Below are 23569 nucleotides of genomic sequence, written 5' to 3'. Positions count from 1 at the left end.
TGAGTGGTTAAAAAAGATCTGTCTGGCATGTGCAGCTCATACTCTTTAGTACATACCGGTGTGTTACAGCGTGAGTTTTTTATTGGGTATACAACACAAATATACAAAAAAAAAAAAAAAACAATCAAACAGACGATGGATAAGCTACGCAAAACACTCAAGTACCCTACCTCTGCTTAGATATTGATAAATGCCAACCACAGCTCACAACAAACGGCCGGTAGCTAATATGAAAATTACCCAGGGGTCGCCTCTTCAATTTGTTCAGCTTTTAAGGTCAAGAGGAGTCAATTGGGCTGCTCCATTAGGTAGATTGGGGTCTCCAGAAAGTGCGAAATGGAACGAAATGGAACGAAATGGAACGAAATGGAAGCTCTGCGCTGCGTCACCAATGTGACGACATAGTTTTCTCTATTCTCCAAGCAGAGGTTTCGAACGGGGGGTGGTGGGGCAGGTGGTTGGGATTTTTTAAGTTTCCTTCCCGTCCACTATACCGTGCCCCGGATCATGTCCCAGTGCATATGCTTGTTCGACAGCTGTTTGGGGTATGGATTCTATTGTATTGGCTCGTATGCCGACAGTGTTTTAGAATTCTCTTCGTGCTGAAAATTCGCAATTGATTAAGTACAGCCATGTATCACCTCAAACAACGTAAGCTTTCTGAAAGTAAAAAAAAATGTGTTTAATATGACACAAATGCACAAAGCTAATGGTATTGATCAGTGGAAACGTATGAATATAGGCAGTGCAATAATATTAGCAATACTTTTTGATACAATTTGGTCAATAGATCCCGGCGTATTATATTTCTATGTTTTTGTCTCCGTATCATTTCGAAAGGGTTGTCCTCAACAGCAAAAAACTGTAGGACTGTACGTTACAAATTTTAGATAATATCACGGAATACATATTTATGGATGTAAACTTTGGGCCAATTGTTTTATACCAAATATAAACTCATGGTATATTTCTTCCTGCTATAGAATAATTTTTAGTTAAATCATATAGAAACATTTATTCTAAAAGTAACGAGAGGACCGGTTGCAAAGGTAGAAATTTTGCTTTTGATACGTTGGAACAGAGTCATATATTTAATTCCAAACAATGTTATAAAAGATATGGCAAAGGTATAAAATTCTTTGATGCCAATTTGCTACATTTGCTTAGGTTGAAGATACCACTCCATAAAGTATGTGTTCAATTTACAATGTTTGACTAAATGCAGACCAGCTTCTTCTCATATGAAATAGCTCTATCAAATTACCAACCGAATCACATAAGCCCTATCATTTACCTGCAGACACAAAATGAGCCTTTATTCACAATTAAATTCAAAGTAAGTTTTTTTTGTAATTCTAACTTTAAACACCTATATAATACAAATGGAAAACCTTGTTATATAGTCTTCCAATGACTTACTAACTTATAATATTAAGCAGCAATTTTCGTGCAATGGCACATAGGTAACCTTAAAAGTATAACTCTATTCTATCTTTTGTGTTGTAACTTTACATTTCTCAATTGTCGTTTTTACAAAGTGTTTGTTTTGGTTCCAGCCTTCTTCTTACATTATTTGCTAATTGTTGTATCCTAGACGTTTAAGCCCGCGTATGTACTTGAAGCCAACTTACTATGTGGGTAAGAAGGGTACACACAAAGGTACATGACGTCTCGTTCCCTCGTTGCTTTGTGTTATTAAGATGTTATAAAGAGATAAAACTGTACTCGTAGGAGTTTTTGACTGACTGAGTATTTTTCAGCTTTCTGATTCAATTACTGTACACTTTATCAAGCGTGACGTCATCAACGGGTCAAATGTTGTCGGAAGTCGGTATCGGCCACCGAGTCAGTCGAAAATCCCTGATTTATTTTTAGTTCATTGCTTAATAATGTATTGCTGAACTTTCATTCTGATGTATACTTCGTACCTTTTGAAAGATTTTTGCATGTTGAAAGCGTTGTGAAACCAACAGCGGTTTTCGCAACATTTAAAAAAAAAACAATCAATGACAGGATTTTAGAAGGGGCTTAGTTTAGATATCAAGTAATCTTAATTATGAAGTCTTTCTCTCAGGGCAATGACTTCCTCTTTAAGATGCGGTTCACTCTTAAAGCAGTTTTTCTGAAGATCTCTGGGGTCTAGAACGTCTTGAGTCGATGATGAGATGCAAGTCATCTCGGTTCCACCGCAAGAATAATCTTGCGCTTCACAAATTCTTACCGGTGAGGTCTCAGACGTTTTGTCCAGTCTTACACGGTCATTAAGTTTTAATGCAGGCGTCTGAACTGCCACAGTTCGTTTACGATTGTTTTCGTCTGTCTCTACGTCTTGACCTGACGTCTTTGTACCGTCTTTTCCTCCTTCTGACACGTCTTCATTGTAAACCACGTGTTCTTTCATCACGAATCCTCCGTCTGCGGCCTTTTTCAGCTCGATGTAAGTCTTAGGTCCGGCAGGTTCGCAGGGGCTGCTGAGTGTCTCGCTCTCGGGCGTAGGAGCCAGTTCCCCCGTACCGAACCCCGTAAGCACCTCCCCGCTCAGACCGTCTATGATGGCCACCTGGTGATAGAAAATGAAATAAGAATAAGAAAAGATTACAAAAAGGTCACATTTGCAACCAAGTACATAATTTTCGCCTTTACTTACTCTCGCCTAACAAACTACTGCTCTGTTTATTACAACTGTATACTCAAACACATTCATATATATGGCGACCAGCCCCTCCAGCTCTGTCCTGCCACTTGCTACATATCGTTATTTAATACTACAGAGTATTTGCTATTTTTCAGGTAACCATGGTGACACCCGCCAGGTCCAAGCCATTTAACTTATTTGTTTGGAACGGAAGAAGAAGAAGAGGAACAAAACAATAAAGGTAAAATGAAACAAGAGTCCGTGGGGCACAATTCTCCGCGAAGTATTTATAGTTTGTACATTGTGGCTAAGGTGTTTTGTTATTTTCCTTTGCTATTGATCGGCTCGTTGTAAGATGAATGCATGAAATGGGTCTTGATGTAAGGTGCGAAGTCACAGACCCTGATTTGACAGGGAAACAAGGCATACTATCCACGAATAGTTATCAACATAACGAAATGTCAGATCTAATATCATATTCAAATAACAGCCATTACAATTCCGCACACGTGTTTCGAAGGCCACCGCGTTACGTTGTAAGTTGTCACGTAACAGTGACTAAACGACCACAGCAAGTAGCAAAAGAAAATACCCTATATCTGCTTACGACATGGCCCGGTGTCGGGCCGGATTAAATTACGGGATTTATGGGAGGGCAGTACCACATGCGCGTCAATATAGGGGTGCAATTACGATATCACATTGACGATAAAAGCAGTTACGGTGCAAAAAGACACCGTGCATCATTACGCCCAACCTAGCAAACGATATGCCAAGTTACACACCAATGCGACAACGGGATCGCGAGTTCTACACGCTAACATGAAACAAAAGCATTTCTAATACTCCCGTCAGGAGGTCATCCTCCTTCCTGGAGTAGTTAAAGAAACGAATGAAAAGTATCTCAATCAGTACTAGTTTAATGAAAGCTACGTATACATTCTACGTTGAATTGAAAGACAAGTTTTTGTTTGTCTCTCAGTATGTCTGTTTATTTGGTAATTGGTATTAGGGAATTACGTTAGAGAATACAAAAATGTACCTTGCAAGGCACAGACACAAATTTCCCGACATACAATCCGGCCCATGTCGCGAATCAGCGCTCCCCCTGAACATAAACACCAGCGCTCCTAGAAGGCCGGGAAGGAGGCTTTTTTGTAGGTGGGGAATATCATTTTATAGATTTCAGCTGAAATGTTCTAAGCAATACAGTTTAACTAGGTAAAACCTAAAAAGCATGACACTGGTATTTCAACATCATATCATAATCATACAAATATACATTTTATAAGCACAATTTTGTAACAGAGATGAGGAGAACATTTTACAAAACGATTTTACAAGGTTTTCATTCTCAGGTAAAAGCATGTTACTTCCCTTGCCAGAGGTTGATTAAAAAAAGCTAGATTCAGTACTAGGTTTTTGATATGGTCGGTCGGGTAACCGGAAAGACCGAATATTTCATCGGCACTATCAGAATACTATGATTTTAAAGGAATAAAGGGAATGCATATGGGTATTGTGACATTCATTGATACATTAATTCCTTCATACATTCATCCATGCATTCAATCATTACCAATTCATTAAATCATTTGCTCATTCATTCATTCATTCATTCACCTATTCATTCATCCGAAGAAAAAACGATGACCACCTGACACGACGTGTCTTTCCCCTCGCTATCCCCGTCCATGGTGATGGTGACCTCACACAGCTCGTCCTCCGGGGTGGCGTCGCTGTCGTCCTCGGGCACTTGTACGACCAGCGCTGCCGGCCGCACGCAGAACACCCGGTGGATGGAGTACCCGCACAGGAAGAGGAACCCGAAGGCGATCAGACATCCCACCATGATAGAGATGACCACACCAGGAGTTGCGAAGAACGTCATGGTTACGTTTCAGCGTTTTTACTTCAAGGAACAAACATGTTAACCAGTGAGTAGATGGCGTCGAATGGCCGATTGGCTAGGCAAACAGACGCGAGATCAAGAGGTCGCCGGTTCGATTCCTGGTTCCAACTAGATGTTGTGTCATTAGGAAAGGCACTTTACGTGGCTTTCCCCACTCAACCCAAGTGAACAAATGTGGACCTGACTGTGGTTGGGGAAGTAAAAGGCGGTGGAAGGAGAGGAATGGCCTCCAATACCGTGCCCTAGACACATTGGATAACAACCCAATGCCCCTAAGGTCTCAAAAAGGCAATGGGAATGCCTTCACCAAGAAGTAAAATTTTAACAATTTTAACATTTTTAAAAATTGAACATAGGCTTAACACAAAAAATTGTGATAAATAGAAACAAGACGTCAATTACAACGAGCTAGCATATCCACAATGGCAGAAACAAAGTTACAAGGCACGTGCAGTTGAAAAGAAATGTAACATAATAAATTGTATGTATCATATAAAACTGACCGAATTTTTGTGATCCATACGCGACGACGGTTGCTGAAATGAATATCTCAAAAGTCAATTTTAGTCTCGAAAATGTCTACTAGATCATTGACATAATAGGATTGTGAACAAAAAACCTGCAGCAAAAAATGTACGACGTCATTGCAGGGAGAATGGAGGTTAAAGCATGGCCGATTTTTTTAAAGTTACAAGCTTGAAATGATGGCAGTCTGCAATTTCAAGACTACATCGATAGTTTCTGTTTTGTTCTCAACTAAATCATCCTCCGTGCTCCTTTGAGATCTTCCCTGTCAGTGGACATTACATTTCCCTCCGTAAAATAGATCAATCCAAAAATTCCAGTCCCGCGCAGATTAAGAAAACACTCAAAAACTCGAGTCTCCCTCCCTGCTAACTCTTGCCGTCCAGATGACAGAAGCTCCCGGTGTCTCGAACGACGTGTACCCGCCTCGGTATTCGTCTCCTCGCCGGTCCAGTGTCCAGACTCATCATGCGACTCCGGAAGATGAGGTGCCTCCCGAGTGATATTTTAGAGTGGATTGGCTTCCGTAAATTGAGCTCGCATGCTGCGCGCTGAGAGAAAGGCATTGACTTATGAAGCAAAGTAATTGTGTAAAGAGTCCATTAGCTTATTACCCATGGGGCCGTCTGTCGAATGGAAAATTTAGCCTCAATAGCAGGCATCCCAGCTGAGCTATTTTTTTCGCACTTGATATGCATGTTGTTTGTTTGTCACGTTCACCACTCTCTGACAGGCAGTCAATGTCAGAGTTGCCAGAATTACAGGAATTGGATACCACAGGGTAATGTATCAACCTTGAACCTTAAACGAGGACATCGGTGATGTCATCTCGGGAGACAATGGGTTATTCTGCACCACTCAGTCCGGTCTTCTATTAGCGATCGAAGCTCTGTTGTAGATATGTCACTGAGCGCAGCATCCCTCAACATTGTGTGACAACTGACACACATTCCAGGTCATGAAGTCAAAGTTTACGGGAGGTTGGTTTAGTTTTCGTTCGTGTATTTGTTTGTTTGTGTTTTGTTTTTACAGTTATATATTTCCATATGTTAGTCACACTCACCGTAGAGTGACAGGAGGTGATCAGTGGACACACGTGCCAATCAAATCATAACTTGCATTTGAACTATGATTAAACGAGACATACAAGAAACTCTAATGGTACACGGCTGTACACAAATGTACTCAAATATATTCAATTCATTTATTTACATATTCATTTATTTTATCTTTTTTTGAAAACGCACGCCCGGTGGCTTATTGCAGGAGAACAAACTGATGATATTTCATATGCATATTGACGTATAAAATGTATCATGTCTTGAGTAAGAATTACTGTATCTGATGTTTCTATATACATAACAGAGGGATTTCACTTCTTTTTCGGAGGCAGTGGCTAATGGTAGATAGCCCCACGTTTTCAAGTATATGAGTGTTTGGGGATTTTGAATTAATAGACATGTCTTTTGAAGGTTTTCTAGATGGTAAAACCTTGGGTATATTGTGGAAACTATTTGAAACAAGATTGGCAATGGAAAAACAGACATTGCCCTTAATGTAATGTGCCCATGGCACTGTAAATTGGTGTTGTTCATACTGGATATCCATAGAAGATGTCTATGGTAGCATGTATTGTTCTGTTGTGATTTGTGTGTTCGTGTGAGTGTGTTTGTATGTCTATCAGGAATTGCCAACACTAGCAACAGGTTGGAATGTAATTTCTTGCCGTGAACTTTGCCCTAAAGGGTTGGAATGTGACCTCCTGCTTCGGACTTTGACCCTAGCTGCCTGGATGACCTACATTAACAACATGCTAGTGTTGTACCCCAGGGGGCCTAGATTACCTACACACCAATGGAATGCCAGAAGGGGCATGAATGACCCACATTCCAACATTCCAAGACCTGAGGTCATGGGGGCTAACATCCAAACATACCAGAGATTACAAATGCATGTGGAAAAATTCATATGCAATTTCTAGAATTTTTACAAACTGCACACGATAATCTACCATTAGGCTCGAGACTACATATGTCTGTGGACAAATTCCTATGCAATTTCTAGAATTCTTGCAAACTGCACACAATACTATACGATTAGGAACATTCCCTGAGGCGTCGCAGAAAATCATGTTTCCTTCAGCCTAGTAATGAGGGCATTCACAAATAAAGTGTGGTTTATTATCTACTATATTCATTGTACAAATATTTGCATAAATCTCTCTTCTGCCAAAAGCTTTCTTCAACGTCCCTTTTCAATTAAGGGTGGGCACTAATTCTTATCTTAGAAATGTTGGATCGTTAGTCAAAATCTCTCAGAATTAAAAAAAAATCCATGCATCAATAATCTAAATTTGAACATGTATCAACAAATATCCCAATTGATTAATATATTGCAGTTCATTGTAAAGTTACTCTGCCAATCACCAGTCTTGACTTCGCTGCTTCGATTAGGTTGCCAAACAAAACTCATTGTTGGTCCTTGGCGTAGTCACAGTCCAAAGATTGCATTCATTCATTGGATTGCACATCATATTACAGAGATACAAAAGCAAAAGAAAACCTTGGCATGCTTATTCCGGCCATTTTGTGAAGAATAACATTTGAGTGTGGAGGCAAGTTTGGGACTAATAAGTGTTTTTAAAGACCAGTGTGAAGTCATTCGTCAAATCGCTTAGAAAAATTCCGAATCGATTTTTTGATTTAACAGGTTATATCTTTTTTCGCTGTAAGTTTGCAAGGTAAAGGTTTAAAAGAAAATGAATACGATTTGGAGCGTCCGTTCAATAAAATTGGAAGCCTTTAGAAAACAAAATTGAATCAATTTGTTGATGTAACTGGTTAAGAATTAAACGGGGTCATTGTTCAGGTACAGCGGTAGTCGCAATATTTAAGACTTTCTACTGAGACTTCAGCTTGCTTCCACTTTTACAGCAAACCTTCCTACAGACGAACGAACAGCTGTACCACACGGTACCCAGGACAGCTGAACATACACCCAACAGGAACACAGCTACGTCCAGCAGGTAGTACTGGTACCACGGCAGCTCCACGGCGCGTGCGCGAAGATGGGGCAGTCCGCCATGTTTGATGACGTGTTCTACCCACCAGACGGCCCGCTCCATGGGTGACTGGGGCTGGTCACGGTGTAGGCGGGACAGGAGGGCTGCGGTCTCCTGGTAGCTAGTAATGGACAGACAAGAATATATATCGCTATGTTATCTAAGGGCTACGGAGGCTCCTTTGAAGGCTTTATCAAAGAAAGACGGTTGATTTCTTAGGCAGCAAACAATTAATTATCCGGAAAATGGAATGCAATGGAAAGTATGATATTAAAGAATTTTAAGCACAATGCAACTGTAACGTCTGCCCCTATGCCGACACAGATTAATGAATACAATGCTTAGCATGACTATGCAATATGAAATGTTAACGCACCTCTTGTCAGTGAGAACCTGCATTATAGCCTGGTACAACGTTTCTGTTGTGAACGTGTTGAAGTCCAGCCTCACACCCAGCCCTCTGGACACCGCCCGGGCGGCGTTGCCGGGTTGGTCCGCGCCCAGCGGTGTACAGACCATCGGTACGCCGTGGTACAGGGCCTCGTACACACCGTTAGACCCCGCATGGGTGACGAAGGCTCGGGTTTTCGGATGACCTGAAAAACAGTCGACGTTGGCTGAATTATTATCTGCCGGTAGTTTTTGTCTCCGGGAAGGCGGTTTACCTCCGACCGAGGCGCTGTTTTTCAGTTGCGTTTGTTCGTTCGCACCAATAACTGGTTATCCTTTTTGATCGAGTTGTATGGATTTTGTTATTTGGGTACTTATTCACAGTGATGTTGTGCTCCCTAGCAGTATTTTAGGTACTGTAGCATTACAGGCCAAAAGCAATTTCCTAATGAGTAAAGTGGTATTGCCCATGGTCTGCTGTCAAGACCTGAACTTTGTGGCCATGCATGTATTCAAAGCTGGGACGGATGTAGCCGAAATTGGGGTCAAAGGTATGTACTAGTTTAACTACTAATCACGCTTGTTTAACTAACAGACCATTGTGTGTATTTGCGCTTGTTATTTCATTTGTAAACACACTGTTTAAAATGGTTTGTTCATCATCACTCACCTAGCAGGTCGTTCTGAGGCAGCCAGGCCATCAGCTTGGTGTTGTTGCCCAGACCGGCCGGCTTCTCTCCCACGTACCGCCACACCACCTTCTGGCGGAGCTGCGCGAAGGCTGCTGCCATGACCTCTGCCCTTTCCGGGTTTAAGGTCTTGGCCTGTGACCCGAAGCTGACGACAACGACTCCGGCACTGCCGGAACTTTGCATGAATAGCTCTAAATCCTGTACGGGAGAGGGGATGAAACACCTCAGTAAACTTTGAAATGCACACATAAGACAACGAGTGCGATGTGCTTGTGGTATGTTGTTAGGACGAAAGTTGTCTATGTAGCTACAGTTAAACACACACACACACACACATACACACACACACACACACACACAGGCACACACACACACAGACACACACGCACACACAAACTAACCCACAAACTTACATACACTCACTACACACATACGCATACACGCACGAAACACACACACTCGAGCACGCACACACACAACTACATGTACATGCGCACACACACATAAGCATACATAAACACACGCATGCATACACACCCACCCACATACATACAAAGACATACGCGCGCGCGCTCACACACACACACACACACACACACACACACACACACACACAATTAAACAGACACGCGCTGTCACGTACGTCTGAAAGTGGACTGGCCTCTCGGACATTAATGCAAATGCAAATACACACACAGTCCTTATGCACAAACGCACACGCACGCACACACGCACACACACACACGCATGCACACACGTAAGCACACAAACACATACATATGCATACACTCATACACATGGACACACACACACGCACACACACATACTCACGTACCTCTGAAAGTGGACCGGCCTCTCGGGCTAGTATCCCTCCGACGTTAACCATGTTGGGCATACTCGGTCTCGGGAGGTCCAACAAGGGGTCCATTTGATACAGCCAGACGTCCGTCTTCGCCAGAACCCCCACGAGAGTCTCCTCCTCACCGATGTACTTTCTCAGCTGGTCATAGTGCATGTTTTCCACGAACCACTGGAACACCACGGGCGCCACACACGACACGACAAAGTTCTGGGCTCGCTGTAAGAAAGTCATCCGGTCGGTGAAACTGGACATTGTAGACGGTACATAGGACGGGGGGCGGGGCACGCCTGTGGCCTGGTAGTCGAGTCCGGTAGGATCATGGCGCAGCAGGGCAACGTGGGGGACGCCCAGGTGTGCTGCGACTATGGCTCCGCACTGGGAAATGAAGGGCTCGGTGATGACAACCTGAAAACGTGCTTGTTTCAACCTCTCAATCAAGTCACCGTCCCCAAGCAGCAAATCGCAGTGTAGAGCTTTGTCTTTGAGCGACCCTTGAAGGCGTTGTGCAATATAGAGCATAGACTTGTTGGACAACTCACTTAACTGGCCTGTCTTTGCCTCCAGCCGCGCACTGCTCCCCTGGTCAAGGAACGACTCGAACCGTAGCTGGGGCCTCTCGGTACGACGTTTGGCCACGATGTCCTGAGAGACAACAACGGTGACCTCGTGCCCCCTCCCCGCCAGAGCCTGGCCGACTGACGCCAGGGGGAACCAGTGGCTGCCCGATATGGCCGGCGGCACCACGAGAACCTTCTCCGCGCCGATCCCGTGTGCTGTCAGACTAACTATCACACACAGCAGTACATGCCGTGATGCAACCTCCATGTTGTTGGGCTTTATAATTGGCGAGGAACTACCCGGAAGTGATGTTTCGCAGAAGCAACCCTCTGACTTGGCTCCGAATTCGTATCAAACTCTCTCAGTTTTGAAGCTTGGCAGTCTACACAGTAAACATTGACGGCTGTGTGCTTCAGACGATCACAATCAAACATTTAATGCTCTACAAACGCGTTTTGGGTAGGAATGGACAAATGTGTGTCGTCATCGTGTGCAAATCACGAGCACTGCTTCGGCAAAACGAACGATAGGTCAATGACCTGAATTCTACTGAGGTCACCAATCGGCCTTTGCTTGTTACCGGTTGAACCGTAATCTCCAAGCAGATGTAAGGATACGGGTAATTCTCTAGTGTTTTAAACCCGTAGCTGCCGAATCCGACAATAACGAAAGAGGAGCAAGAGGGCCTTCACCTCTCAACTAGAACAATTACCATGATATTGAACAATCTACAGTCACACATGCTCATGAATACATGTGTTCTCACGGAGCTGTACCGTCACACACCATGCCTGTCACGTTCTATGCTTTCCCAGGCACAGAACGTGACACAGCCCGACCGTCACAGACTGTGCCCGGAAGTGCTGTCAATCACTGTGACTGACGGGGCAGTGATGCCCGCGTTTCCATATAAGGCAGCGTGTTTTTGTTTACCGCAACAGGTGCTCTGCATTTCAAGGTTGTAATAGAGAGCGTCACAGGAGTACAACAAGTGGCGGCATACAGTAGCAATAGCCTGGTACAACCCATCAAAAGGCCAAACTTTTAAATGAAGCTGGACGTTTCGTCTTTCTTTTTAGTTTTTCTCAATGTGATCAATAGGCATATATCATGTTAATCAATACCTTATTTGCATAAATAAAGAACTACAATTATACAAGAAATTCGAGGAAAAAATTCAAGGAGGTACCAGATTTTTAGCCTCCGATGCAGACTCCTCCCGGCTGTTTTCTTTTGCAAGTTACTGTTTTTATACTTTTACATTTTTTTCCTTCTTATTGCTGGCCGGGAAGCAATAGGAAGAAAAAAATGTAATAGTATAGAAACAGTAACTTGCAAAAGAAAACAGCCGGGAGGAGTCTGCATCGGAGGATACCATATTTTTCGAACACTTATTATGTGCAGTTGTATGGTTGCATACTTTTTCCAGTTCATATATCAATCTCCAACCGCAGGCTATTAGAAGCACTAACTAAACTGATCACAAAATAACACATGGTAACGTTAAGCACACTCACATAAAAATCATTGGAAAGAAGCCTGGTTTTGATGCTATAAAACTGACATCTACATACTTTGGCAATACCAAAACAGGGCCACATAAGCTTAAATACATGAATTCCGTCATAGGAAGGGACAAAAGAGCAAAGGATTCCCATGGATTTTCTTGATGCAGGTAGCCTACTAGACAAAATTTCATATCATGGAAATTAGGACTTAATTTGCGCAATAAATGAGGAATACCTTTTCATATTAGCAGTGCTTCCTTCATGGGGCTTAATACATTTGATGATATGCAATCTATGGCAAGTGGATCCAGCGATCCGCGGAGCCTGTTAGAGGGTTCTGCAACGGTGCGTGGGGAAATAGATGCCGAACTATGAAAAAATGAGGTGATTGTCTTGAAATGTTTCTGGATGTTGTGAAAAAAACAAAAAAAACATGACAGCCCAATCCTCAAGTTCGCTCATATCTAGTAAAGGATGATCATACACAGAACTATAGCTATACTGACCAAAAATAGCCTCCACCAGGCATTCCTACGGGCGAATGGATCGTAGAATTCGGACAAAATGGAAAAATTGGCCAGTAGAAACAGTTCGTGGTTAAGTTATTATTAGTAATTCGCCCGCAAATGAAACCCTATGGTGGTCAAACTCCCCTGGCATTGAATATTCTCCCTATAGCCAGCCGGCGTAGTTAGTCTGGTAGAGACTAGACCAATAGCTTTATCTGGCAATGAGACGTAATTTATTTTGTACTACATTTAGCATATGACCAATCTTATCGCAACCCCAACTCGTTTGCAATCTTAGTGATGAAGACAGGAATGATAATAAGAGACATATCACAACCAGTATTGTTATTATTAGTAAATCACCCCAACGCACCTAATCTTATTCGTCATCGGCCATCTGAGTGATTATATCTTATTCATATTCAAATCTTTACCTCACAAGGGAGCATATTTCTTAAGATTTCTCCAAAACAACACGTGTCCAGACGGATGTCCCCCTTTCCAGAACGCACACTGTGAGTTCATTCCTCCTCCTACCACGATGCATTCGAACGCCCTGTTTACCGCAGTTGCCATGGACATGGACACGGATTCGAATTCTACACATTCGACAACTTCGCGCCTCCGAACAAGGTCAGGAAAAGTTTTCTCTCTCTCGTTTATGGTGAAAATATGGCATAAAAACTTTTGAAATATCACAAATATCATTCCTATCTTACGTATAGATGTTGTTTACATGCCGTTCTGGTAGCTAAACCGTTCAAAAGTGTTCATATCTGGCAACACCAAGCACAAAAAGTTCGTAGAGTTCGAACCGATCCGGTTATCGCCAAGGTCACATGATTTACCAAAGTAATTATCGTTAGTAATGACACTTCGACTCTGAAGGAAGACCGTTGAATCTTCCTAACACTTATAAGGTATTGAAGACAGTTTGTAGTACTAGATAAACGCCTTGCGTGAAAGAAAACACGGGCTGTTGAATTTTGGAAGATACTCAGGTTCCATTTTTTGATGACGAAGTCGTAAGTTTGTGTTTGTCCTAGACTGAATTCTGTCTGCGTACCGAAGAAAGTCCAGTTGAAACATGTCGACTCTACGGAAAGCCAAGACCGTGTACGACTTGAGTACGATTGGGACTCGGTTTGAGGTAAGTAGTGATTCTATAAAGTTTCCGTTATAACTTATACCACATTTCTACTATGGTGGTAACCATTGCCGTGGCATTGAGCGATAAAAATTACAAGAGTACTTCAAATGAATATCATTGATTAAGAAGTGTAGTTCGTATGTTCACTGTGTTTTTTTCAATCAAGTCTTAGGTCATACTTGTAAGTTCAACGTTCGTCGCTTTTAACGGTCTCCGTTCACTATCAAAGCTGATCATGATACACCGAAATTTATCAATTTCTTGTTTCAATCTGGCCAAATTAGCCCCAAGAAAATGTCATACAGAGACTTTCAAACACTCTTTTTTTTAAGAATTGTCCGAATATGAAATGCCCTCCCAACAGAGATTAGACACCTCAGGCTAGCTCCAAACTCCTCAACCAAACGCTTTAAGTAATCCGTTTCAGAACATTACACATCTCTTCTGACAACACACTTCGACGTTAACAACATATGTAAATGGACTAACTCCTGTTAATGCTGTTTAAGATAGTCAAACCGTCCTTTTTCAATATCTTTGTTGGTACCACCATTATTGCCATTTTTGTTATTATTGTCATTCCTTGTTTGTATATATATTGTGATAATATATTAGTGATGATTCTTTACTTGTTTTTAAATGTACTCTGGAGGTGTTGGCATTGTAAAGGATGCATCTATCCTGTTGCCAACACCGCTCAGATTTCATTCTGTGAAGTTTAATATATAGATAAAATAAAAATCTATTGGAAATCTTGTTCCAGTTATTATCATACCAGTTTGTGTATTCTGCTTATACATGACTAGTCTTACTTTTGAGTCTTGGCAAGTTGCTAACATTCAAATCTCTGTTTGAAGGAAGATATCAATCGAATTATGCTTGCCGGGCCATTCTCTTTTCACGCTTTCTGTATATGCTGTGTTCATTTTATGGAACTATTCATGTGTTTACCCTTTGTTTGTCCATCTTGCTTTGCTCTTTTTTGTTTGTTCGTTTGTTTTGTTGTTCTTAATTATTCCATCGTGTTCCTTCTTCTACATAGCCGGGGCCAGAGGGCGATGCGGCCAGCTCGTTTACCGAGTAAGACCTGACCGTGTTTAGTTTTGTTTAACTAACAACGTTTATAGTAATTACAAAACGAGAGAGGATAAAAGCCTATTTACGCTGTATTATCCTACTCTGTATGCGGGAAAGGGACTGTCTTTAAGCTACAAAACGAGTTTCAGTAGTATTCCCATGGTAACTATTTTGCGAGACACCTAACGTTACTAGTTCATGTTACTTTTCAGAACTTCCCATGCAGAGAAGCAACCCACATAGAAGACACAAGGCAATCGAACGCAGTGGCAAATGATATTTACATATACATATACTACTGCCCGTCATCTCTGCAGTTATGTTGTTACTAAAAACACATTTTACATGTTTTATCTGCAGCCCAACCAGGCTTCACATCAGCGACAACATCGACTCAGGAAAGAGCCCTGCCAGAAATGAAGAGTTCGTGTTGTACCGCAACAGCCAGGGACACTGGTTCCGGTTCGTCGGTCCTGCTACTCCTGAGTTGGAAACACAGTTCGATGTTTGTCAGGAAAACACCATCCATAAGATCGCCATGGTATGTGAAGCAGCGGACACAGAAAGCGTGCCGGTCGGCCGCCTGGTCGCTGTAAACTACCGACCGGTACAGGGCAAGACAGCGTCTGAGCTGTGCAACCTGCTGAACAGATCAGCGGAGGATCTTCGCTTCAGTATCCAGCCGCTAGACTTCCCACTCGCCACAGTTCAGGGCGTGACCAGAGAGCAGGATCTTCCCAATGAGGAGAAAACACAAGAGAACATAGTTTCCATCAAGAAGCTGGTGAAACGTCGGCTGAGACGAGCTACCTCTGTCTTGTCAGCCTGCGGCAGGGCTCTCTGTTCATGCTGGCGATAAATATACAGCAGAGACGTTCTATACATTTTATATCAAGCTATATATATTTCTAAGAACGTGCAAATGAATGTATTTTAGGCAAAGACGACTATATTCATAAGATATCTATTTTTCTTAGCCCGATGTTTAAAAAAATGAAAGATACAGCATTTCTTTTGAAAAAAAAAGTAAACTGCATAGGAGGCTACCTTCTAGTGTTGTGAATAATGGTAAACACATGCATGTCCTCTCCTGTACATACAGTGCTGTGTTGTGTTGTAAACACAAGGCAGTACAATACATGTATTTGAAGAACATAGTGGGCTGAGTTTCAATCTTTGTACTGTAGTATGACTCATATACTAAGAAGAATGTAAATAAGCAGAACAAGCTCAGACTGAAATACACTTGTGAACATGGCCATTTTCTCGAAATAGACAACACCGTTTGAAAGTATCTTTTCTGCGGAGCAAGAATCATCCAAATGATAGATTCCATTTAGTATCCAAAACATTATTCCAGAACAAGGCACGGGAAGGAGCGCACCCGCCGGAAAATGACGTCATGGCCCGGATTGCAATCTGATTAGCTGAAGGGCGGTGGCTTTATTTTGCCACCTTTCTCACTGCAATAAAGGTACTGGATATTGAGTCCATTCAGAATCAAAGAAAGGGAAACCAATCCCGATGTGTTATTAATGAACGCTAGTAAACACACAAGGAGTGAGGTCAGCTGCATGTTAATGATCCTTATATTAACTTTAATGCTAACTCTAATGCTCGAAAATGAGACAGAACTGAGGATGAACACGACAAAAAGCACACCTGTTAGGTTTGGAGGATAAGATGTGAAGGAGGCAGAATCCTTTGTGTACGTGGGTAGTGTTGTTGATAGGCAAGGGGGCACAGACAGAGATGTAACAGCCAGGATTAGCAAAGCTAGGGCAGCTTTCATCATGCTAAGGAAGGTCTGCATTTATTTTACTTCGTAACCATGAATGAGAAAGTAAAGCATTATCATTTCCTCAAATACCCACCAAGTGCCCTATCGTTTGAATGTAAAGTTTGAAAATTCCAATAAAGCTTTAAAGAGATTGAATTTTAGACCGGTGCAATTCGTCTGTAATGCTTTAAGTATGGGGTGGGTGGGGGGCGTAACTTTGGTCAGCTATTACTTCGTAACCATGAATGAGAAAGTAAAGCAGTATCATTTCCTCAAATACCCACCAAGTGCCCTATCGTTTGAATGTAAAGTTTGAAAATTCCAATAAAGCTTTAAAGAGATTGAATTTTAGACCGGTGCAATTCGTCTGTAATGCTTTAAGTATGGGGTGGGTGGGGGGCGTAACTTTGGTCAGCTATTACTTCGTAACCATGAATGAGAAAGTAAAGCAGTATCATTTCCTCAAATACCCACCAAGTGCCCTATCGTTTGAATGTAAAGTTTGAAAATTCCGATAAAGAGATTGAGTTTTAGACCGGTGCAATTCGTCTATAATGCTTTAAGTATGGGGTGGGTGGGGGTCGTAACTTTGGTCAGCTATTACTTCATAGCAAAGAATGAGAAAGTAAAGCAGTATCAAGTCCTCAAAAACCCACCAAGTGCCCTATCGTTTGAATGTAAAGTTTGAAAATTCCAATAAAGAGATTGGATTTTAGACCGGTGCAATTGGACTGTTATGCTTTAAGTATGGGGTGGGTGGGGGCGTAACTTTGGTCAGCTATTACATCGTAGCCATGAATGAGAAAGAAAGCAGTATCATTTCCTCAAATACCCACCAAGTGCCCTATCGTTTGAATGTAAAGTTTGAAAATTCCAATAAAGAGACTGAATTTTAGACCGGTGCAATTCGTCTATAATGCTTTAAGTATGGGGTGGGTGGGGGGCGTAACTTTGGTCAGCTATTACTTCGTAACCATGAATGAGAAAGTAAAGCAGTATCATTTCCTCAAATACCCACCAAGTGCCCTATCGTTTGAATATTAAGTTTGAAAATTCCAATAAAGAGATTGAATTTTAGACCGGTGCAATTCGTCTATAATGCTTTAAGTATGGGGTGGGTGGGGGGCGTAACTTTGGTCAGCTATTACTTCGTGACCATGAATGAGAAAGTAAAGCAGTATCATTTCCTCAAATACCCACCAAGTGCCCTATCGTTTGAATGTAAAGTTTGAAAATTCCAATAAAGAGATTGAATTTTAGACCGGTGCAATTGGACTGTAATGCTTTAAGTATGGGGTGGTGGGGGGCGTAACTTTGGTCAGCTATTACTTCGTAGCCATGTATGAGAAAGTAAAGCAGTATCATTTCCTCAAATACCCACCAAGTGCCCTATCGTTTGAATGTAAAGTTTGAAAATTCCAATAAAGAGATTGAATTTTAGACCGGTGCAATTCGTCTATAATGCTTTAAGTATGGGGTGGGTGGGGGCGTAACTTTGGTCAGCTATCACTTCGTAACCATGAATGAGAAAGTAAAGCAGTATCATTTCCTCAAATACCCACCAAGTGCCCTATCGTTTGAATGTAAAGTTTGAAAATTCCAATAAAGAGATTGAATTTAAGACCGGTGCAATTCGTCTATAATGCTTTAAGTATGGGGTGGGTGGGGGGCGTAACTTTGGTCAGCTATTACTTCGTAACCATGTATGAGAAAGTACAGCAGTATCATTTCCTCAAATACCCACCAAGTGCCCTATCGTTTGAATGTAAAGTTTGAAAATTCCGATAAAGAGATTGAGTTTTAGACCGGTGCAATTCGTCTATAATGCTTAAAGTATGGGGTGGGTGGGGGGCGTAACTTTGGTCAGCTATTACTTCCTAACCATGAATAAGAAAGTAAAGCAGTATCATTTCCTCAAATACCCACCAAGTGCCCTATCGTTTAATGTAAAGTTTGAAAATTCCAATAAAGGGATTGAATTTTAGACCGGTGCAATTGGACTGTAATGCTTTAAGTATGGGATGGTGGGGGGCGTAACTTTGGTCAGCTATTACTTCATAGCAAAGAATGAGAAAGTAAAGCAGTATCATTTCCTCAAATACCCACCAAGTGCCCTATCGTTTGAATGTAAAGTTTGAAAATTCCAATAAAGAGATTGAATTTTAGACCGGTGCAATTGGACTGTTATGCTTTAAGTATGGGGTGGGTGGGGGGCGTAACTTTGGTCAGCTATTACTTCGTAGCCATGAATGAGAAAGTAAAGCAGTATCATTTCTTCAAATACCCACCAAGTGCCCTATCGTTTGAATGTAAAGTTTGAAAATTCCAATAAAGAGATTGAATTTAAGACCGGTGCAATTCGTCTATAATGCTTTAAGTATGGGGTGGGTGGGGGGCGTAACTTTGGTCAGCTATTACTTCGTAACCATGTATGAGAAAGTACAGCAGTATCATTTCCTCAAATACCCACCAAGTGCCCTATCGTTTGAATGTAAAGTTTGAAAATTCCGATAAAGAGATTGAGTTTTAGACCGGTGCAATTCGTCTATAATGCTTAAAGTATGGGGTGGGTGGGGGGCGTAACTTTGGTCAGCTATTACTTCCTAACCATGAATAAGAAAGTAAAGCAGTATCATTTCCTCAAATACCCACCAAGTGCCCTATCGTTTAATGTAAAGTTTGAAAATTCCAATAAAGGGATTGAATTTTAGACCGGTGCAATTGGACTGTAATGCTTTAAGTATGGGATGGTGGGGGGCGTAACTTTGGTCAGCTATTACTTCATAGCAAAGAATGAGAAAGTAAAGCAGTATCATTTCCTCAAATACCCACCAAGTGCCCTATCGTTTGAATGTAAAGTTTGAAAATTCCAATAAAGAGATTGAATTTTAGACCGGTGCAATTGGACTGTTATTCTTTAAGTATGGGGTGGGTGGGGGGCGTAACTTTGGTCAGCTATTACTTCGTAGCCATGAATGAGAAAGTAAAGCAGTATCATTTCTTCAAATACCCACCAAGTGCCCTATCGTTTGAATGTAAAGTTTGAAAATTCCAATAAAGAGATTGAATTTTAGACCGGTGCAATTGGACTGTTATGCTTTAAGTATGGGGTGGGTGGGGAGCGTAACTTTGGTCAGCTATTACTTCGTAGCCATGAATGAGAAAGTAAAGCAGTATCATTTCCTCAAATACCCACCAAGTGCCCTATCGTTTGAATGTAAAGTTTGAAAATTCCAATAAAGAGACTGAATTTAAGACCGGTGCAATTCGTCTATAATGCTTTAAGTATGGGGTGGGTGGGGGTCGTAACTTTGGTCAGCTTTTACTTCGTAACCATAAAGCAGTATCATTTCCTCAAATACCCACCAAGTGCCCTATCGTTTGAATGTAAAGTTTGAAAATTCCAATAACGAGATTGAATTTTAGACCGGTGCAATTCGTCTATAATGCTTAAAGTATGGGGTGGGTGGGGGGCGTAACTTTGGTCAGCTATTACTTCCTAGCCATGAATGAGAAAGTAAAGCAGTATCATTTCCTCAAATACCCACCAAGTGCCCTATCGTTTGAATGTAAAGTTTGAAAATTCCAATAAAGAGATTGAATTTAAACCGGTGCAATTGGACTGTAATGCTTTAAGTATGGGGTGGTGGGGGGCGTAACTTTGGTCAGCTATCACTTCATAGCAAAGAATGAGAAAGTAAAGCAGTATCATTTCCTCAAATACCCACCAAGTGCCCTACCGTTTGAATGTAAAGTTTGAAAATTCCAATAAAGAGATTGAATTTTAGACCGGTGCAATTGGACTGTAATGCTGTATGGGGTGGGTGGGGGGCGTAACTTTGGTCAGCTATTACTTCATAGCAAAGAATGAGAAAGTCAAGCAGTATCATTTCCTCAAATACCCACCAAGTGCCCTATCGTTTGAATGTAAAGTTTGAAAATTCCAATAAAGAGATTGAATTTTAGACCGGTGCAATTGGACTGTAATGCTTTAAGTATGGGGTGGGTGGGGGCGTATCTTTGGTCAGCTATTACTTCGTAGCCATGAATGAGAAAGTAAAGCAGTATCATTTCCTCAAATACCCACCAAGTGCCCTATCGTTTGAATGTAAAGTTTGAAAATTCCAATAACGAGATTGAATTTTAGACCGGTGCAATTGGACTGTTATGCTTTAAGTATGGGGTGGGTGGGGGGCGTAACTTTGGTCAGCTATTACTTCGTAGCCATGAATGAGAAAGTAAAGCAGTATCATTTCCTCAAATACCCACCAAGTGCCCTATCGTTTGAATGTAAAGTTTGAAAATTCCAATAACGAGATTGAATTTTAGACCGGTGCAATTGGACTGTTATGCTTTAAGTATTGGGTGCGTTGGGGGCGTAACTTTGGTCAGCTATTACTTCGTAGCCATGAATGAGAAAGTAAAGCAGTATCATTTCCTCAAATACCCACCAAGTGCCCTGTCGATTGAATGTAAAGTTTGAAAATTCCAATAAAGAGATTGAATTTTAGACCGGTGCAATTCGTCTATAATGCTTTAAGTATTGGGTGGGTGGGGGGCGTAACTTTGGTCAGCTATTAGATCTGGGCATCTAGAGTGATATGTAGAGCCACTTTACTCCGCATTTTCAACTCCAACGTCAAGTCAGTCATCCTATATGGTTCCGAGACATGGAGAACAACTAAAGCCACACAGCACAGGATACAGACTTTCATCAACACCTGTCTGAGACGAATCTTCACGATTAGGTGGTGGGACAGGGTCAGTAACCAGGAGCTGTGGGACAGAGCAGGACAGGACCCAGTTAGTGGCCAGATACTGAAGAGGAAATGGTCCTGGATAGGGCACACCATTAGGAAACCAAGCTCCAGTGTCACCCAGCAGGCCCTGACTTTGAACCTGCAGGGCAAAAGGAAGAGAGGAAGGCCTAGAAACAGTTGGAGGAGAGACGCTCAAGAGGATATGTAGAGTATCAGCAGTAGCTGGAAGGACCTGAAAAAGAAGGCCCAGAGACGAGTCCAGTGGAGGAGCATCAACGGTGGCCTATGACCTGGTAGGGGCGAAGGGCCAAAGTAAATAAGTAAATAAATAACTCTAATACTAGTTTTTGACGAAATGAATTTTTTTCTAGTGAGCAAATAAACAAAACCCCCGTCAATTATGAACGTGAAATATTTTAAATCAATTCATATAAGGTTGACCAATCTTTGTTTCATGGTTTCAAAACCATGTAGAATAGATGCTATTTTCTTGCTAGTTGTCATTACTTTGCCATGATGATTCCTATTACAGTACGCACGATAAGCATATTTTATCGACTTCTATAATCTGTTACTTTGTTTTATTGTTTATTGGTTTCATCCTGCCGTAACTTGAGCCCCTTGACTAGACGCCAAAGTAGAAAAGGTTCATGATTAAAATCCTACGTATACAGTCTAATTATAAAAGCCGACACATTCCTTCACCACACAGCACAGTTTACTCATGGTTCCCTTTCACATGTTCACACTCCTACTACAGTCTGGACATTTTCCTCAGCAATGGAGCCAGAGCACACTTGTTCCCTTCTATAAAAGTGGCGAAACATCAAATCCAACCAACTACAGAGGAATAGCCATTTCTAGTTGTGTAGGCAAATTATTTACATTTATTTTAAACAAACGTTTACAGTATTTCCTGGAAAGCTCAAATCTACTATCTCCTTTTCAATCCGGATTTAGGAAAGATTTCAGAACAAGTGATAACGTCTTCTTCCTCAAAACACTAATCGACCAGCAGACTTCCAAACCCGGGGGTAAATTATATACTTGCTTTGTCGATTTTCGGAAGGCTTTTGATTCAATTTGGCGAAATGGATTATTTTATAAACTTTTGTCTTCAGGGATAGGGGGGAACTTCTTTAGGATGATAAAATCAATTGTATCATAACATAGAATATTTGTCAAAACCCCACATGGTCTGTCACCCTACTTTCAGTCTCTTTGCGGGGTGCGACAGGGTTGTAATCTGAGTCCTCTCCTATTCAACCTATTCATCAATGATTTTCCTTCCCTACTTGATTCCACATCCTGTGATCCATTGATACTAAAAGATACTAATATGAATAGCATTTTTTGGGCCGATGACCTTGTGCTTGTATCAAAATCAGAATCAGGCCTAAAAGAATGCCTGAGGACACTGGACCAATTTTGTTCCCTATGGAAATTATCAATCAATAAGAAAAAGACAAAAGTAATGATTTTCTCAAAAAATGGACGGACAGCCAATTATAAGCATTCTCCTTTCAAATCTCAAGGTCAAGCTTTAGAGATAGCTAAATTTTACACATACTTAGGAGTGGACATTACACCGTCAGGATCTTTTCGTCGTGCCATTAAACAGTTAAGACTGAAAGCTTTACGTGCCTCTTTTAGATTAAAATCATTATTATCATCAAACTCAAATCCGTCAATCTCCCTAGCTATTGATCTGTTTAACAGTTTGGTGAAACCTATTCTGCTTTATTGCAGTGAACTTACTGGAATAAATGTACAATGTAGAGACCTAATTTTCAAAGGGATTAAGGAATATCCCAATGAAAAGATCAGAACATCTATAGATACAATCCTCCGTCCAAAATTGGGGTCGGATGTTGGTTTACTGAGAGTTAGTCGCCTAGGAAGGATATCAGACCCCTCGTCTACAGTTGCTCGCCCTGTTGTTGTTCGATTCAAGAAGTATAGTGACAAACTGAACGTGATTTACCAGTCAGACACTCTGTTAAGGAACCAGAATGTCACACTAGATCAACCAAAAATTTCCTATGAAATTCCTGACTTAGAATATGTACTTTTAAATTTTTGCAAAATTATACTACGTGTTCCAAAAAGTTTTATAAATGCCACCGTAAGGGGTGAATTGGGCGTATTCC

General features: G+C 41.4%; 3 protein-coding genes across 4 annotated transcripts; 1 reads left to right on the top strand and 2 right to left on the bottom strand.

Annotated features, from left to right (window-relative positions):
• Positions 1 to 1289: 1289 nt before the first annotated feature.
• On the bottom strand, positions 1290 to 5769 carry LOC136437046 (uncharacterized). Its single transcript, XM_066431492.1, has 2 exons — positions 4293 to 5769; positions 1290 to 2560 (listed from the first exon to the last, which is right to left on the bottom strand). Exons 1-2 carry the CDS (start codon positions 4524 to 4526, stop codon positions 2051 to 2053), a joined length of 744 nt encoding a protein of 247 aa, XP_066287589.1. The 5' UTR covers positions 4527 to 5769; the 3' UTR covers positions 1290 to 2050.
• A 1453-nt stretch (positions 5770 to 7222) lies between these two features.
• LOC136437040 (UDP-glucuronosyltransferase 2C1-like) lies at positions 7223 to 11322 on the bottom strand. Its single transcript, XM_066431485.1, has 4 exons — positions 10051 to 11322; positions 9194 to 9413; positions 8510 to 8729; positions 7223 to 8254 (listed from the first exon to the last, which is right to left on the bottom strand). The coding sequence occupies exons 1-4, from the start codon at positions 10900 to 10902 to the stop codon at positions 7972 to 7974; spliced, it is 1575 nt and encodes a 524-aa protein (XP_066287582.1). The 5' UTR covers positions 10903 to 11322; the 3' UTR covers positions 7223 to 7971.
• Positions 11323 to 13243: 1921 nt separating this feature from the next.
• Positions 13244 to 16034, top strand: LOC136437049 (uncharacterized). Of its 2 annotated transcripts, XM_066431495.1 has the most exons (3): positions 13250 to 13802; positions 14845 to 14882; positions 15240 to 16034. In XM_066431495.1, the coding sequence occupies exons 1-3, from the start codon at positions 13740 to 13742 to the stop codon at positions 15736 to 15738; spliced, it is 600 nt and encodes a 199-aa protein (XP_066287592.1). In that variant the 5' UTR covers positions 13250 to 13739; the 3' UTR covers positions 15739 to 16034. The 2 variants fall into 2 exon arrangements, 1 of the variants encoding a protein (XP_066287592.1); XR_010756143.1 differs by lacking the exon at positions 14845 to 14882 and having other exon boundaries at positions 13244 to 13802.
• The last annotated feature ends 7535 nt before the right edge of the window (positions 16035 to 23569 follow it).

The sequence above is a fragment of the Branchiostoma lanceolatum genome, chromosome 6 (assembly GCF_035083965.1).
Source record: "Branchiostoma lanceolatum isolate klBraLanc5 chromosome 6, klBraLanc5.hap2, whole genome shotgun sequence".
Classification (NCBI taxonomy): Eukaryota; Metazoa; Chordata; class Leptocardii; order Amphioxiformes; family Branchiostomatidae; genus Branchiostoma; species Branchiostoma lanceolatum.
Note: the sequence above shows the minus strand (reverse complement) of the source record. Positions and strands in the feature narration are given on the sequence as shown.

Coding starts and splice junctions, on each gene's coding strand:
- LOC136437046 (XM_066431492.1), bottom strand. CDS start 4,526: ATGACGTTCTTCGCAACTCCTGGTGTGGTCATCTCTATCATGGTGGGA. Junction 2,561..4,292: donor GGAAAGACACGTCGTGTCAG/GTGGTCATCGTT, acceptor TTCTATCACCAG/GTGGCCATCATAGACGGTCT.
- LOC136437040 (XM_066431485.1), bottom strand. CDS start 10,902: ATGGAGGTTGCATCACGGCATGTACTGCTGTGTGTGATAGTTAGTCTG. Junction 9,414..10,050: donor AGGCCGGTCCACTTTCAGAG/GTACGTGAGTAT, acceptor TCTCCCGTACAG/GATTTAGAGCTATTCATGCA. Junction 8,730..9,193: donor GCCTCAGAACGACCTGCTAG/GTGAGTGATGAT, acceptor ACTGTTTTTCAG/GTCATCCGAAAACCCGAGCC.
- LOC136437049 (XM_066431495.1), top strand. CDS start 13,740: ATGTCGACTCTACGGAAAGCCAAGACCGTGTACGACTTGAGTACGATT. Junction 13,803..14,844: donor CGATTGGGACTCGGTTTGAG/GTAAGTAGTGAT, acceptor TCTTCTACATAG/CCGGGGCCAGAGGGCGATGC. Junction 14,883..15,239: donor GCGGCCAGCTCGTTTACCGA/GTAAGACCTGAC, acceptor TTTTATCTGCAG/CCCAACCAGGCTTCACATCA.